Here is a 16,955-nt window from a genome sequence, read left to right on the forward strand (position 1 = left end):
TTCACATTCTTTATTCTTTCCATTACACTACAGAAAGAAGACCTGATTTACGGCTCGTTTCTTCTATCTCCATTACCCGTCGAGCACAGCCTGCAGTTCTGCGGCTCCGTCTCCGTGACTTGCGCTGCGCGAATCATTTCCCACAGCGGACATTACAGGAAAACCAGCATCGGCTACGATACTTTCTTAGCAAAGGCACCGTTTTTTCTAGTTTCGGATTTAAGGTTTCTTCCCTGTAGACCTTATGGGCCAATTTTGGTTTTGTAGTCGAAAAAAATTCTTCATTCCCTGTTGTTTTTTATCGTGGGAAAGGAAGAAAAGCCATGATAGCTAACAGCAAAGCCGCATGGCTTGGCACTTGTCCTTTATGTTTTATCCCGTGCCTGGTTGTATAATATTATTAATAATAAACTCGTAATCAAACTTTCGTTTTTTTTTCTTCCCTTTCCTTTTCACACTACATATATGTACCTTCCTATGTTCTTGGTATCTTTTTGGTTTACTAGTAATCATAAAAAACACGGCCAGGCAGCAGAGACAGAGGGATAACATGAATAGTAGCAACAGTACTAACAGTACTGCCACAGCTTCTAGCACGGACACGTCAACCCAACAAGTTGTCACGGCTTTGGTCAGTAATGGTGCTATTTTTGGTGTTTTCATCGTAGCATTCTTACTGCTACGTATGAAACTGAAAAGGATATATGAGCCCAAATCGTCGTTCGATCTGACCAATGAAGAGAAGAAGCCAGAACCACTACCAAGAGGAATATGGCAATGGTTGAAGCCTTTATTGAAGAAGTCGGACAATTTCATCATCCAGCAAGCCGGTCTGGATGGGTACTTCTTTTTGAGATACCTCTTTATCATTTCCATTTATTGCGCAGTGTCTATCATTTACATATTTCCCATCTTATTGGCTCTCAACGCCAGTGGTGAAGGCACTTCTCAAACCGGACTGAATGAGCTGGCTTATCAAAATGTTAAGCACCGTGGCAGATATTTCGGCCATGTTTTTTGTGGGTGGATTTTCTTTTGGGGTTTTCTTTACATTATCTATAGAGAACTGTATTTTTACACTTCTATGAAACATGCCGTGCTGGCCTCTCCTCGTTATGCTAAAAAACTATCCTCCAGAACCGTACTTTTCCAAACTGTTCCTAAGCAGTACCTGAGTGAAGAAGAGTTCTCTAAACTCTTTGATGGTGTTAAGAAAGTTTGGATTGCCAGAGGTTCCGGTGATATCGAATCTATGGTCAAGAAGAGAGATGGTATGGCCCTGCAACTGGAAGGTGCTGTAACCCAGTACATGAAATCAGCATTGAAAAAAATTGAGAAACTAAACAAAAAGAATCCTCAACTATGCATATCTGATAACATTTCTGAATACATTCCCGATAAGAAAAGGCCACATCATAAAATCAACAAGGTTGCCAAATTCTTTTTTGGTAAGAAGGTGGACACCATAAGCTACATCAAGGAAGAATTACCCAAATTGAATGCGCAAGTGAAGGAACTACAAGAGAATCACGAAAATGCACAACCTTTCAATTCTGTTTTTGTAGAATTTGAGTCTCAATATCAAGCCCAAGTTGCTTCTCAGATTACTACATATCATGCACCTCTGTTCATGACCCCAGCGCGTGTTGGTGTTGAACCATCCAATATCGTCTGGTTTAATCTGAGAATGCTCTGGTGGGAAAGGCTAGGTAGAAGAGTTACTTCTTCTGCAGTAATTGTCGCTTTGGTCCTATTATGGTCGTTTCCTGTGGCTTTTGTTGGTATGATTTCCAATATTACGTATTTGACCAATAAGCTTCCCTGGTTGAAGTTTATTTACAAATTACCAAAGCCATTACTGGGTCTGTTAACATCTCTAGCACCAACCGTAGCGTTGGCTGTTTTAATGAGTTTTCTGCCAGTATTCATTAGAGCTATGGCTGTCGCCCAAGGCTCTCCTTCTAAGCAAAATGTGGAACATTTCACTCAACAGGCTTACTTTGCCTTTCAAGTTATTCAGGTGTTTTTGGTTATTACTATATCTTCTGCCGCTACATCTGTCGTGACTAAAATAGTACAAGACCCTTCAAAAGCCATGGATTTGCTGGCCTCCAATTTGCCAAAGGCTTCTAATTTCTTTATGTCATATGTTATTATGCAAGGTCTGTCCATTTCATCAGGTGCTCTTCTACAAATCGTGCCATTAATTCTTTTCTACGCTTTGGGTGCTCTTTTGGATGGTACCGTTAGAAAGAAGTGGAATCGTTTTTCTGGGTTACCAAGTATGCAATGGGGGACGATTTTCCCAGTTTATACAAATATGACAGTTATCATCTTTTCTTACGCCATTATCTCTCCCATGATTTTATTATTCGGCGCAGTCTCATTCTTCCTGTTGTATGTGGCATATTTATATAATTTGACCTACGTCTTTCAGGAGTCACCAGACGGGAGAGGTATTTACTACCCAAGAGCTTTGTTTCAATCTATTGTTGGTATTTACATTGGTCAAGTCTGCCTACTGGGTCTTTTCGCTGTTGGTAAAGGTTGGGGCCCAATCGTGCTACAAGTGATTGGCCTCTGTGTCACAGTTTTTATCCATTTACATCTAAACGCTGCATTTGATCATTTAACAAAGGTTGTACCTGTCGATACAATGAAACCACTAGATGGTGTATCGGACACTCCTTCTTTCAAGAATATATACCAGGGCACAGGGAAAGGCATAGGAAAGAAAAATAATTTTGGTACAAATATCAACATGGATGGAATCAAAGAACTGCCTGAATTTCCAATAAAGAAATATCACAAAAGGACTGACTCAGTTACAGAACAACAAGTTGATAATAGTCTATTTAGTGAAAACACATTTGAGTATCAATTCAATCCGGCCAATGAAGTAAACGCAGGACACATTATAGATGCGCAAAATATAATTGAAGACGTTCCATTACTAGCAGATGGTGACACAATGAATATCCCTTCAGCACCTTGGTGGAAAAGGTTCCTAAAACCTCACATCTACTACTCCTACAAAGCTTTAAAGAGCAGGTTGCCTGAAATTTATGGTTTGATTGATCCTGATGAAAAAGTAAATGAGTTTGACATTGCTCATGCCTATGACTATCCGGCTGTGAGTGCACAATGTCCGGTACTATGGATCCCTAAAGATCCTTATGGATTTTCCAAGGCCTTGATTTCAGATGTAGCCGGTGTCGTGGATATGACGGATGAAAATGCTGCGATCGATAAGGAATTGAAGTTCACACTACGTGACATACCGCCCTCTTATGAAGAAGTTAAAAGTGAAGATGCAGATGAGGCAATACATCGTTCAAACGACGAATATAAAGATGCTAAAGAGGAAGGTGATCCATTTGCGGATTTCAACTATAAAGGGGAAGAAAATCGTTCGCCAGTTTAATAGGTAATACCCCTTCTTTGTTTAGCTGTTGTCCCCCATCTGATGGTTGAACTGTACATTTGCTGGGAGTGAGCTGGAAATAACGCTCAACCATGATTTATTTTTTCAACACATTTATAAACTGTTCTTTCCAATCATTTTCTATAATACTAATATATCAACGTAATCATTTAATATGTACTGTCACTGAATAAATGTTTACTTTTTTCAAATATAGAATATTACAGTGTTCTTTTTTTTTCGTCATTTGTGAAGATTAAATAGGAGAAACTCCGCAGCAGAGAAGGTCCAGTCAGTTGGCCTGATTGAGGTTTGTATTCCCGAAAATTTGAACTACCCCAGGCTGTCTACTACACAAACATGAGTTTGCTACGAATGAATACTTTGATCAGCAACAGTAGATCAATAGGAAGATTAAAAGAAACATTGCGTATATTATCCGCTCGTAATCATAGACAGTTCAGGACCATTCAACAAGGCAGCGAATATACTATTGGGTTCAAGAAATATGTAATACTGCAAAATGGAGAAGTTGGCTCGTTTTTCCATGATATTCCCCTAGATTTAAATGAACGCGAAAAGACTGTAAACATGATAGTTGAGGTGCCAAGATGGACAACTGGAAAATTTGAAATATCTAAAGAGTTGAGATTTAATCCGATCATTCAAGATACAAAAAATGGTAAGCTTAGATTTGTAAATAACATCTTCCCATATCATGGCTATATACACAACTATGGTGCTATCCCACAAACGTGGGAGGATCCAACGATGGAGCACGAGTTGGGTAGTGACGACGTGGCTTTGAAAGGTGACAATGACCCTCTTGATTGCTGCGAAATTGGCTCTGATGTTCTGAAGATGGGTTCCATAAAAAAGGTGAAGGTATTAGGATCACTGGCTTTGATTGACGATGGAGAATTGGATTGGAAGATCATAGTAATTGATGTAAACGACCCCTTATCTCCCAAAATTAATAGCCTGGAAAATGTTGAGAAACATTTTCCTGGAATTTTGAATGCTACTAGAGAATGGTTTAGAAAGTACAAGGTTCCAGCAGGAAAGCCGTTAAATAAATTTGCCTTTCGTGAACAGTATAAGGACTCCAATAATACCATCCAAATTATAAAGGACTGTCATGACTCATGGCGGAAACTCATATCAGGATCATTGCAAAATAAGTATGAAAATCTGCCTAATACTGAAAGAGCAGGCAAGGGTGTCACACTCGAAGATAGTACTGAACCTCCTTCTCAAATACCACCTGACGTGGAAAAATGGCATTATGTCTAATATCTAAGTATTAAAGGCTTCATTTTATTTAATTACGTAACCTCCGCTGTATCGAATGTGGTTCACCTGTATATATCAGTGCCTTAAAAAGGCAGTTTTGGAATACATCATACGAGCGTCACTCTCATTGAGGTACACAACCTTTTGGCTTTGTTAATATTTATTTTCCTAAAAACATCCTGCGAAAGTCGTCGTTGGACATTTGCTCTTGCTTATTTGGTAAATTACTCTTCATTTCATTAACTGCGGTCTTCTGTGTCATGTGTGTATAGCTAGGTTTCGCCCTCCTTACGTTATGATTCTGTTGGTTGTTATAGTATTTTCTCATATCATTAATAGTGCCTGATCGTATAACTTTTCCTTGGAATTGAGATCCATTTATTATCATTGGTATCTTTGCTGCTAACTTCTCATCCCTAAATACAACGATGGCGCCATTAAAATCGCCAACGAGAAGCACCTTCTCAACTTGATTTTTGTCAACGTGTATCTCTTCTTGAAGAAACTTTTCTATTTGGCTGGGCGAAACCTTATCTGAAAGAGGAAATAAACATGCTAGCGATCCTAGTTCTTTACTGTTGCGTGATGTAAGAAGCCTTTTGACTTCATTTCTTTTTAAAAATGGTTTTTTGTCCGCCAGGCTAACAGAAATCTCCCTATCGTGCAGCAAAGTCCTATTCATCTGGAGAGCCTTTTCAGCGGAGTCTTTGCTTTCAAAATATATGAATGCACAACAATTGTTGAAGCTGTGCTCTTTCTGTCCAGCAGGAATGTTGATTTTTTCAATGGAACCAAATTGCTCGAATGAGTCCCTAAGAACATTTTCGTCGAGCAGTTTTGTATTTAGATTTCGTACGATAATCTCCCGCCCCTCCAGCGTAGCAGAATCGGTTCGTTTTGACTTTTCGAGGGGATTAGAGATTTTAGTAACCAATGTATAGCCTTCTATTTCAAGTTCATTCAATTTTTTCACGCAGGTATTTGCGTCCTCTTTTGAAGTAACGTCGATATAAGCAAATCTTCTGCTTGTATTGAATCGTAAACTGGGTAGCCGTATACTCAAAATAACTATATTAATGCTCTGAAATAGAGCCCTTATATCTCGCTGAGTGTAGTTTGGCGGGAAATTGGTCATCCATAACGTGCAGTCTATCAAATGAGAGACTGATATTTTATTCTGGCCAACAACTTTATACGTCTTGGTCAATGCAGCGAGAGCTCCATCATATCTAGCAAATTCAACACGTGCAAAGCGAAAACTCTTCTTCAGCGAATCTGCCACATCCACTTGTATAATAGGGCCACAATCTTTAAAGTACTTCTGAACTTTGCTTTGGTTATAGCTCTTGGGTAAGTTTTCAACCAGTACAGTTGTTAATTCTCTATTCCTTGTCGGAGTTTCATTTGCCCTCTTTGAAGTTAACGTTGCAGCTACTGAGGCATCTTCACTCAAGGGTCGTTTTGAACCTAGCCTAGTGTCGCATTCATATTCTAACATCACTGTTTTAATTTGAATATATGCAGTTGCTTATCGTTTTATTCGCTTTCATTGGAATATAAAGGGTTTTTAATATTGACATTAACTATTGTTTCTACTGTATGCCCGCCTGAAAAAATTTTTAGCGATGACTTCAAAAAAGATTCACTGACATGCTAAGCAATTCATTAAAGAAGCAAGCAATATATACTTAGGCAGCTCAAAAGGTACGAAGAGGCATATTGTCGATATAAGTGAGATATGGATAGCAAAGAGTATCTTATATCGTATGGTTGGAAAGAAGGAGAAGCATTTAAAGAAGGAGGGTTAAAAAAACCTATACTGGTAAAGCACAAGAGAGATAAGAAGGGATTAGGTAACGCCCCTGGCGGGAATGATGGTGAAGCATGGTGGGAAAGGCTGTTTGACGGACATTTGAAGAACTTAGATGTAAGCACTGACTCAAGTAATGGTGCTATTAAATTCACTCAAAATGTAGTAGTTGCATCCGCTGTATCGAAAAGTAGCTCACCTTTATACAGATGGTTCGTCAAAGGAGAAGGTCTGAAGGGAACCATTGATAATCTCTGCGAAAAGAAAGAGTCTAGTCCTGTTATATCGGACGGAAGCTTGCGTAAATCGAAGAAGAAGAGAAGAAGAGGTGACGATGATAGTAAGACTGAGAGAAAGAAGTTGAAGAAAGATAAAAAGAAAGGTAGAATGAGTAAAAAGGATAGAAGGAGCAAAAAGGAGAAAAAATTAAAAGAGAGTAAAAAAGCGAAAAGAAGTAAGCATAGTAGTAGTAAAGAAAAGAAACTAAAGCATAAAATGGAGCATATATTATAATTCTTATCTTATGTATATATCGATAGACGTTTTTCGGAATTATTTGGATTTTAAGGTTTTATTTTCACGTTTGGTCTTTGCTCTGCAATAATCTTTTTAAGTACCTTGAATTGAATAATATTTTGGAAAATGAAAGGAGAACATTTATTGTTATATATATATGCTTATATCAAAGGTAGAAAAATCTAGTCTACAGTGGAGGGGGGAGTAAAAAGGAGATTACCCCTTTGAATTATTATCTTCCTGCGATAAATGACGAATAACAGGTTAGAAGAAAACGGACACGTAAAGTCGTTCATGTTTTGTCGTTAAACGGCTCAATGAGACAGTCATCCAAGTCGTAATCGGATATTTCGTCTTCATCCACTGAGTAGCCTTTGACTTGAAAAAAGGTTCTTTTGTTTAAAGCATCTTCAGTTTCCTCACGATTCAATCGTTGTAGCTTGGATTTATCTTTTGATGTCAACCGCTTATCTTTTAGTAATTTTTCCACAGGTATATACTCCTCTCTTGTTTTGCTTAATAACTCCTTTAAATATGAACTAGTCTTCTTTGGCTGGTTATACTTTTTCATGATCTGTTTAGATAATTTGAATTTGCTTCTTTTGAACTTTTCTGGAATATCGTTGAATAATTCTAATGATTTCATATAGATTTCTGTCATATCCTCGTTCATTTCACATCCTCTCGAAATTATGTCATGGTATGTGAATTTAATTCGTCGGTTGGCCTGTATGGGCTCGTCGTCTATCTGACTTACATTTATATTGTTAGAATGCGTATCTTGCCTTACATCGAACTCATTTTCTTTCGCTATTCTATCGTGCAATCCTTCGAATAGGCTGTCTAGTTTAACTAAGATGTTTTGAGAAATTTCAATCGGTATGTTCAATTCATCCACATCCAACGTTACATCATGCTCGAAGGCTGATTTAGAGAGACATTTCTGCCATTGAGCACCTAGCTCTACCGTCATCATGTCAGAGGCATGAATTAAAGCTCTGTCTGAAACCTCTCCAGGCGGTATACTTACGCTCTCAATACCTTCCGGTATGTCTTCGTACAGTCTATCTGTACGAGGATCGATGATTGTATTTGGGCTGGGCCAACTTGTCCAGTTGTCCTTAATTTGGGTCTTTACAAACTGATTTACTTCGTAAAAATGTTTTCTCTCGTTTGCTCTGTATAATAGTTTTTTCAAAAGGTAAGCAGAGTATAAATGCAGTGAAAGGTCGCCTCTGTGTGAGTTTTCTAATGAGTCTAATAATTCATTTGCCGCCTTCAAAGTCCCTTTATCGGCAGTTGTGGTAGTAAGCTCAGATCCCTGTATGATATTTTCAATAGGAGCATCGATCTGAGTTTCAATTTGGCCTTCCTCGTCAGAATCACTCATCAAAAACCTATGTAATATTTACGCTCAAAAGTATATCTCGTCGTTAAGAAATCAGCACAATCCTTTAAATACCCTACAAACGTTCAAACGGTAAAAAGCCACCGGAGCATCGAAGTGTTTATTGTTATTGTTAAGCCTACGTGCGGTTCCTGTCTTGAAGTATTTCTCGAACACGAAAAGCCTCTCTTTTTGTCTATTTTGATAAGGAAAAAATAAATCAGTGGAAAAATAAAGAAAAGTTCAATTAAATGCTCCTCAAAGTGAGACAAGGCAGAGGTAATTAATTAATGTCTAGAGAACAGTGTTATTTCTGTTCCAATCAAACTGCTCTCGTGCGAAAAGCCTAATGTATGTAACGAACAAAAAAACTAAAGAGAAGCTGTATTTGCATATAAAAAATCATGATCGTCAGACGATTGATGTGCGTATATGTTTTACACGCCGTAAACTTTACGATAGTCATCAATGGCCGATTTTTGCTGAGGAGATAATTTTCCCCTCATGAATTGCACTACGTGAGTCAGCGACACAATACTCAGTACGGGAATGTTGTATCTCTTTGAGACAGATTGAGTAGCACTCAATCTTTCTGGATCCGATTCATTCACTACTTCCTGTCTATCTAGGGCAATGATACAGCTAACTACCCTACCTTGAGCAATACTGATTATTTCAAGTGCTTTATCGACTGCAGTTCCTGCAGTCATGCCATCATCGATAATCAAAACTCTCTTGTCTTCAAGGGATGCTCCCACAATTATACCGCCTTCACCATGCTCTTTAACTTCTTGTCTGTTGAAAGCATATTGAATATCTTGAAACTTGGTGCCCCCAATTTCTGCCAGCTTAACACATACGATGGCAGCTAAAGGGATACCTTTGTATGCAGGTCCAAATATAACATCGAATTTTAGCTCCGATTGAATGATAGCTATAGCATAGGCAGTGGCCAAGTTTGCAAGTAACTTCCCGGAGTTGAACAAAGCTAGATCGAAAAAATACGGTGATTGCCTACCTGACTTCCGCTTAAATGACCCGAATCTTAGGGCGTTGCATTCTAACCCCAATTCCAGGAAAGTTTTTTGATAATCCTCTACCGTCGTAGCAGGGGCGGACATTTCTTTGTTATATTTCTTTATCCTTGATGAATCTTGATGATTCTTGGTTATTACAGTTTTCAACTGCTTTTCAGAAGAAATTGTTTTATTATAACGTGAATGGAGGGGAGGACTTGTGATGGTCTTTTAACCTGTATAAGAAAGCGGGGGCTTTCTCGAAAGGTAATTGCTCCTTTAAAAGCTTAAAAGTCATACAAAAGCCAAAACTCAAAAAAAATATCAGGTATTTTGAAGAAAAAATGGAACCATATGGGTCAGGCGTAGTAAATAGATATCAGATGGTGTATTTCATTCCAGTGAAATGGCACGTGAGAAAATGCCAATAATAAAAGGAAGTGGCCTTCCATGGAAGTGCAGGCAAAGGCAGATACGCACTAAAAAGCACACTACTGCCATAAGACAAATTACCCTCATCATACATATTTATATATATATATATATGTATATGGGCCACTATAATATGTCTTTGTATCACCTCCTTTTTCTACTTTTTCTGCAATAAGCATGACTTGGAGCCGTCACAATGGTAGACTCAATCGAACGAGCAACATCTTAGGTACATCCTATCTTACAAAAATATGTAGCAAGGGGTGAGTTCAAGTGTATTTGCACAGGGCGTTAAGCTTTTTCTGTAATTGTATTTATTTCTCATACATAATTTAAAAAATTATGACGCCCATGTAAATGGGCTGCAAAAAAAATGAAGGAAGGTCCTACCCGGATTCGAACTGGGGTTGTTCGGATCAGAACCGAAAGTGATAACCACTACACTATAGGACCATTGTCTTCTGATGTTATTAATCACTAAAGAATCGGACCCAATAGAACCTGACAGGTAAAAGTGCTAGCTTTCTATTTCTGTTCCAGCCGATCAATGCTCGAACCGTCCATGAGGTAGGTCGGAATAGTGAAATCGTGTACGCTTTTCCTTTTTGAGAAGAGCCACAATATCAGTAATTGTTGGAACAAGTAGGTTCATCATTATTCACATAACTAGTCCTTGTTTCAGGATGAAGAATGTTGAAATGACGTTTTATTGATGGGTGCACTTGGAGTCAAAGATCCATTAATTGAACATCAACTTGGAATTTATATATAAATGATATGAGTCGTTACATTGAACTTATAGTAAATTCCCTAGGTTATTGTTATGTTGAACATACTTAATATGTCCAATCGGCGTGTGTTTTATATACCTCTCTTATATAAGTATAAGAAAGATTTCTGCTTTTATTCTTAATTAATACTACTAATTATCAACAGTAATGATAGTTTTTAGATAAAAGGGCCACATTGAAGCATCGAAAAGTGCCTACCAACACTCTGTTTTTTTTTACAATTGCCTCGTATAGCCGTCGTCGATGGGATAATCGTTTATGCACACGTTTACTTCATCAATTTCATCCATGTTTTTTCTTTCGTGTACATATATATAAGTATGTATATGCATACATACAGTGATATAAATAAAGGCTAAAATAAATATGTGAGAGAAGGGAACAAGCTTTTTATTTTTCTTTTCATTTTCCTGGGTTGACAATCTGAACGAATGAGGCAAACACTTACTCATACTTCATTTTGGACAATGGAGCATCGGGACCCAAATAGGTGCCAAATACTTCATCCCAAAACCAAGAAGTGACACCAAAGCCCAGTTGGTAGTTCTTGTAATGATGTTCCAAGTGATATTTTTTCAGCTTACGCATAAACGGAGGCAGTTTGGAATGGTGTAAAAAGAAATGACATTCGTCGTAACAGACATAACCGAAAAGACCACCAGCAAACCCAGCATAGGCCCAATACAATGGCAACAGAGCAAACACCAACTTGTAAAATGGTGCGCAAAGTATGACAAACAAAGTAGGTGGCATAACTAAACGGTACTTGTCCATGGGCAAATAATGGTGGCAACCGTGAAGTAGAAAATGAGTAGCAAATGCAACGTTACTTTCAGGTAACCAATCATCGAAATGAAACAGGAAACGGTGAAGTCCGTATTCAATCAAGGTCCAAACAAAGACACCGACACAGAATAGGAAACATGCAAATAGTTGGTTCATGTTCTTCAATGCGACTCCCATATGGTACACAACGACGGGCAACCAAGGTAATGGGACGACCCACCAAGCAGTTTTAGTTAATGGCTCCAAAAAATTGCCGAATAATGGCGCAGACCCCTTACCGTAATGTCTTGGTCTGTGAATTTGGTCAACGTAGAAATCCTTCTTGAAGTCACTACGCAGAATCTGCATCAACAAGGGACGGTTCAAATCCAGAAACTTGTGCTTCTTGTAGTCATTGCCATAATCAGTGGCAATACTTAGTTTCTCTTCTGTGGGCAAGTTCTTCACAAAGGTAGTGGAGTCGAATTCCTTCCCGTCAGCAGACAGCTGTACTTCAACTTTATGGCTCTTGTTGGTCAACAACCTTGTTGCCTCTTCGTCCGTAGCCAAATAGCCTATCAAATACTCGTCCTCCAAGATTTCATATGCGGAATCACTGTGTTCATGCACGTCGGAGTCTTTCATGATTTCAGTAACATCCTTGCCTGCGTAATCCAAGATGGACTCGTCACCACCAGGGTGCTCGCCCAAGAACTTGGTCACGTCATAAATTTTTCTGTTCTGGTAAGTAACCCAGCAATCCTTAGCAGTGTTGTGTTCTTCTACCGTTTTCCTGGAAAACAGCTCTAAAGTCTTGGAAGTATTTGTCGACATCTTCGATAGAGATTCTAGTTTATCACCGTTTACAGCAAAGCTCACGGAAGCAATAGTAAACCTCCAAAAAACAATAGACACAATAGCCCCGACTATCCAGTATCCTCTGTTCTTATACACTCTTAAAGTAGGAGAAAAAATAAGTGCGAAAAGATGTCGCACGTCAGTAAATCCGCGCAAAAACCCGTTATATTTCCGGCGTCGTGCGGTAGTTTCTGGGTGGGACGGCCCCGCGGATAAGGCACGTCCTTCCGGCAGGTATTTATCGAAAGTAAGACGGTTTTGAGTTGTTGTATTATGAGTAGGTTTGGCGTTTGTCCCATCTTCTACTGCTGTGCTGAGGCAGTTGTCCTCGATGAGCACGAGTTTGTTCTTCTGTTTATATACGTGTGGTGTGTATATGCCTATGTATGCTGCGCGCTAAAGCCCTCTCGATGCTGTTGCTGTTCTTTGTCTTGAGCCGCCTGTTCCATGTACAGAGTATGGTTGACCAAGTTCAAGTAGGCGTACATGAAGTTACTCAGCAACACCTGCTCCCGCAGACCTCTCTTCGAATTGCTTAGTTTCAAATGACTCAATCGGTATATGGCTCTTTCCACGTTGATGGGCAGACGGTGATCAAACATAATGACCGTGGACACCGTCAGCAAAGGCAGCGGAAATCCGAATGCACTATCGCTAAACTGGACCGGAGCATTTGGTTTTTCGGGTTTCTTGACATCTGCGAAGGTGAGCTTTCGTGGTGGCAATACGGATGTGTGTCTCAAAGGAGGGGCCACTGGAGCCTGAACCTGGACCGGGGCTTCGGTTTGGACTTGAGCTTTTCGCTCATGGGCCTTCTCCTTCTGGACATCTTTGGTGAGTCTTTCGTTCGGAAGGTCTATCGTATCGCCTCTCTTCTTTTTGTTTTGTTTCCTGGTTTCGGCTTCCTCGGTGTCTCTTCGGTTGCTTTTAGTACTACTGACGTTAACGGCAGGCTGTAGTTGGAGTAAGCCCTCGGAATCGCTTTCTACTTCCTTTCCCACTTCTATTCCGCTGACTTCGCCTTCCACTTGCAATTGCAACTGCAACTGCAATGGCTTCTGCTGCGGTTGTGGCTGTAATTGAGAATGCGATTGCTTGTCGTTGAAGGCTTCCACGCTTATTTCTCGGGAGCCGTGACGGTTGTGGCGATGGCGATGGCGACGGGCGCGACTATGCAATACAATAGGTTCGATGGGTTCCCTTTCATTTTTTTCATCAAGATTCTTGAGTTTCCTTTCGGGAACACGCACAGCATCATTATTTGGCACTGGTGGTGATGTTGATGGCGATAATGATTCTTCATGTTTGTGATGCGGTTTCCTCCTAAATAGATTCGCAAAAGTTTTCTCGATTTTCTGTCTTGTTTGTGATGTAGTTGTGGGTACGTTGGCACTGTTCACTTCGTCTTTGCTCGATGGCTCATTTTTCTCACCGCCATTGAATAGTGAAATATGATGCTTTTTGGAATTTTCGCGTTCCATTTTTTGAGACTCCACGCTTTCTTCATTTTCATCGTCCCCTTGGTTTTCTTCATTGTCATTCTCCTTATTCATCTTGCTGTTTAACCATGTCCATCCGTTTCTTCGACGATGGCGTTTTGTCTCCTTGCTATCGTCTGTTGATTTGTTCATACCTGCCGATTCTTCTCCCAGTTCCAACTGCTGTTCTACTGTGTCGTCCGGAAGCATGGCAGCCGTTGGTTCTTCCTCTTTTTCTATTCCCTCTTCCTGTTCCCAGTCGCCACTAAACTGTCTGTAGTGATCGTATATGTCTTGAAAATCACCGACAGATCCAGGTGAACTCGCATATTCGGATTCATCATCTTCTTGTCCAAAAGGTGATTTAGGCGATTCTATCTCTGTTTTTAAAGTTTTATCAGTCAAATGCAAACGTCCCGCTTCCTCGTTTTTAGTTTCTTCAACATTCTGTTCTTCCTCCTTTTCTTGCTCTTGTGACCTAATTCTATACGTATTGAATCGACTTCTTTTCAATGATGATCGTTCAGGCCCGGTCATATCATTGTTAGTGGGCATATTAGAGGCATATTCGCCATCGTCCGAAGCCTTTCTCTGAGAACTCGCAACTCCAATACTCTCACCTTCATAGTCGTCCTTGAGGTCTTTAGGTCCGGCTTCGTTTCCTCCATCTGAATATGAACCAGCCATACTAAGTGTCCTGGCTAACGTTATAGTATCGTTATTTGTTAGACCAGCACTATTTGAGATTTTTGTCAATTCTTCCGTTATGTCTCTCAGCGACACTGGTCTCTCTTTTATTCTGGAAGTTCTTTCTTCGACTCTATTTACAGTTTTGGAGGCTTCATTTCTCTGACCATTGTCATCTTCAATGTCATCGAATTCAGTATATGATCTTCGCAACGTTGAAGGTCTTCGTATTAGTGACGCGTTTCCATGTCTTAACATGCCCCGGTTCAAATCAACGGTATTCATATTCTCTTTATTGCCATGTGATTCTGTTTCTTCAGTCACCCTATTATTTTCATTTTTGTCATTTTCATCATCATTATCATCATTGTCACCTAGTCGTATATTTTGCAAAGTGTCCTGAACAAGTTCTAGGTAATTATCGGGCTTGACGTTAGGATGTTGATTAGCGGGAACCCATAATAAGTTCTTTTTCAATGCATTAGCAGTTAGTTTCCTTGACGGCGAGTGGACTCCTCTTTTATGACCTGTAGAGCTGCCTTGTTTATTTTTAGCACAGGTTTCTATTCCTGAGCTACGTCGCTCATGCAAATTTTCTAGCGGAGTTGGATCGCTATATCGAGTATTATTCATGCCTGTTGTACCATTTGGTGCTGAAGTGGGCTTGGAAGTCGTGCCAGACCATGACCGTCTCCCATTAGACTCTCCACAGAATTTTATGTCTAATTCCGGGTCAATTAGTAGATCCATTGACCCAATGGAGAGCCTTTTCAAGTTCTTTACGCTTCGAATTTCATTATCAAGGGATTGCGCAGCAATCAAAACTTCTGACTTCCGTTTGTCTCTTTGACAAGCTGCCATCCTATTATTTGACGTAGCACGCAACATACTGTCATTTATTGTATTTGACATGGTAGAAGTCAAGTTAAACCTTCTTTAAGTTGAAAAATATGCAACCCACAAAACAAACCAAAAACTATGTAAGACCTTAACTGTACAAAAAAACCTTAAAAAAATGAAGAACCCCCGAAACCTGTTGATAGTTACCTTCTCTCTATCCTCAGATCCGACAACTTCAACTGTTACCAACACCAATGCTTCGCTATTAAGTCCCTAACACGAAGTATAGATACCTCATAGTCCTTTAAATTCTTCCATCAAAACACCAAAACTCGATTTTTTTCATTCTTCCTTCCGTGACAAAAGCCCGATCGCCCTATACAATTCCATAATAATGAAAACTCGTTATAAGATACAAGAGATTTTAAACGGTATATAAGTACGTAAGAAGGCTAAAGCGTTATTCTATAGCCAGAAGTCCCCACCAAATTTTGCAAAGTATCCTTTAAGGATATCAATCCAATGAATAACAATGCGAAATAGCATTTATTCCAGATTGAGACCAACTTGGAAGTGAGTCCACCTTTCTTGTCTACTACAGTGAAATGTAAATTCAATCTTGAGGGACCAGGGAATCCCATGAGGTTGCACAGGGCGTGCAAGGCGATGCAGCACCATAGGTTACCGCCCGTTCTTACGAATACAAACTTGGTTAGTCCACCAAAAAGTGTTGTGTATAAAATTTGGAAGCATGTGGTTAGCAGAATGGAAATTGTTGTCATGGAACCCTCTTGAAACTGCTCATAAGCATGATGTGCGTGCGCGAGTCCAAAAAACAGCGATGGTTGCCAATACAATTGTTGATAGCTCAGTTGTGAATGTGGTATTAGGTTTAAATATGTTGTTAATAGCATTGACGTATAAAATATCTCCTCGGTTATTGGAGCAAATATGAAGTTTCGAAAACTCCAAATGTTCAAGAATTCATGATAGAAATCTTCCAGTACGGAGCTTTTTGGCGTTAATATATGGTATAATATGAAGTCTAACACCGGGCCACAGTATAAAATCATAATCATCATAACACACTTGACTAAATCTTTCATGAACTGGCCGACTTGCCAATGATTTGGTAACGCTGCGTAGTATCCGGGTATAATACCTAAATCGAAAAAGGCATCTTTGAAAGTTATATGTGAATTAGTATCAATCAATTGAGTTTGTAGAAGAGGAACCAAAAATAGATTGGAAATTAGCATGATTATTAATTTTTGCATGCGAGATTTTATGGTTCGAGGGTTATCTCGTTTGGACCTTTCTGGTTCTGAAGTTGCATATAATGGTAAAACATAGGATGCGGAAATATACAGGAGTACTAGGAATGTCGGTAATGGCAGCATTGTTGTGGTAATTTCCTTAATGGTATATAGTAGTTCAATGCATTATTTTATATTGTTTTATTTTTCTTAACGAAAAAAATTCTATGTTTTGTTCATGAAATCTAGAAGACTAATCATCGAAACCAAATATGACAAAATCATCATAGATTATCAACTAATAGTTCTAAAAGAAAAACAACGAAGGGATGTGCGAACGTAAATTTTGGAAGAATTTTATCAAAAAATAATACTAAGTACAAAGGAACGTAATACATACCT

At 39.2% G+C, this 16,955-nt stretch overlaps 9 protein-coding genes and 1 non-coding gene across 10 annotated transcripts; 3 read left to right on the forward strand and 7 right to left on the reverse strand.

The window, feature by feature from the left end:
- Positions 1–550: 550 nt before the first annotated feature.
- RSN1 (Rsn1p) lies at positions 551–3,424 on the forward strand (the record flags this gene model as incomplete). The annotated part of the gene is made up of 1 exon (XM_056230514.1): positions 551–3,424. The coding sequence occupies one exon, from the start codon at positions 551–553 to the stop codon at positions 3,422–3,424; it is 2,874 nt and encodes a 957-aa protein (XP_056084425.1).
- Positions 3,425–3,784: 360 nt separating this feature from the next.
- PPA2 (inorganic diphosphatase PPA2) lies at positions 3,785–4,717 on the forward strand (the record flags this gene model as incomplete). The annotated part of the gene is made up of 1 exon (XM_056230516.1): positions 3,785–4,717. One exon carries the CDS (start codon positions 3,785–3,787, stop codon positions 4,715–4,717), a length of 933 nt encoding a protein of 310 aa, XP_056084426.1.
- Positions 4,718–4,877: 160 nt separating this feature from the next.
- PRP24 (U6 snRNP complex subunit PRP24) lies at positions 4,878–6,215 on the reverse strand (the record flags this gene model as incomplete). Its single annotated transcript, XM_056230517.1, has 1 exon — positions 4,878–6,215. The coding sequence occupies one exon, from the start codon at positions 6,213–6,215 to the stop codon at positions 4,878–4,880; it is 1,338 nt and encodes a 445-aa protein (XP_056084427.1).
- A 240-nt stretch (positions 6,216–6,455) lies between these two features.
- On the forward strand, positions 6,456–7,040 carry TMA23 (Tma23p; the record flags this gene model as incomplete). Its single annotated transcript, XM_056230518.1, has 1 exon — positions 6,456–7,040. The coding sequence occupies one exon, from the start codon at positions 6,456–6,458 to the stop codon at positions 7,038–7,040; it is 585 nt and encodes a 194-aa protein (XP_056084428.1).
- A 295-nt stretch (positions 7,041–7,335) lies between these two features.
- RRN9 (Rrn9p) lies at positions 7,336–8,433 on the reverse strand (the record flags this gene model as incomplete). The annotated part of the gene is made up of 1 exon (XM_056230519.1): positions 7,336–8,433. The coding sequence occupies one exon, from the start codon at positions 8,431–8,433 to the stop codon at positions 7,336–7,338; it is 1,098 nt and encodes a 365-aa protein (XP_056084429.1).
- Positions 8,434–8,867: 434 nt separating this feature from the next.
- URA10 (orotate phosphoribosyltransferase URA10) lies at positions 8,868–9,551 on the reverse strand (the record flags this gene model as incomplete). The annotated part of the gene is made up of 1 exon (XM_056230520.1): positions 8,868–9,551. One exon carries the CDS (start codon positions 9,549–9,551, stop codon positions 8,868–8,870), a length of 684 nt encoding a protein of 227 aa, XP_056084430.1.
- A 708-nt stretch (positions 9,552–10,259) lies between these two features.
- Skdi_13.trna20Q lies at positions 10,260–10,331 on the reverse strand. The gene has a single exon. It is a non-coding gene; the product is annotated as a tRNA-Gln (tRNA).
- A 782-nt stretch (positions 10,332–11,113) lies between these two features.
- SCS7 (fatty acid alpha-hydroxylase) lies at positions 11,114–12,268 on the reverse strand (the record flags this gene model as incomplete). Its single annotated transcript, XM_056230521.1, has 1 exon — positions 11,114–12,268. The coding sequence occupies one exon, from the start codon at positions 12,266–12,268 to the stop codon at positions 11,114–11,116; it is 1,155 nt and encodes a 384-aa protein (XP_056084431.1).
- Positions 12,269–12,672: 404 nt separating this feature from the next.
- ZDS1 (Zds1p) lies at positions 12,673–15,369 on the reverse strand (the record flags this gene model as incomplete). The annotated part of the gene is made up of 1 exon (XM_056230522.1): positions 12,673–15,369. The coding sequence occupies one exon, from the start codon at positions 15,367–15,369 to the stop codon at positions 12,673–12,675; it is 2,697 nt and encodes an 898-aa protein (XP_056084432.1).
- A 380-nt stretch (positions 15,370–15,749) lies between these two features.
- Positions 15,750–16,697, reverse strand: RCE1 (CAAX prenyl protease; the record flags this gene model as incomplete). The annotated part of the gene is made up of 1 exon (XM_056230523.1): positions 15,750–16,697. One exon carries the CDS (start codon positions 16,695–16,697, stop codon positions 15,750–15,752), a length of 948 nt encoding a protein of 315 aa, XP_056084433.1.
- Between the last annotated feature and the right edge of the window lie 258 nt (positions 16,698–16,955).

Source organism: Saccharomyces kudriavzevii (assembly GCF_947243775.1).
Source record: "Saccharomyces kudriavzevii IFO 1802 strain IFO1802 genome assembly, chromosome: 13".
NCBI classification, from domain to species: Eukaryota; Fungi; Ascomycota; class Saccharomycetes; order Saccharomycetales; family Saccharomycetaceae; genus Saccharomyces; species Saccharomyces kudriavzevii.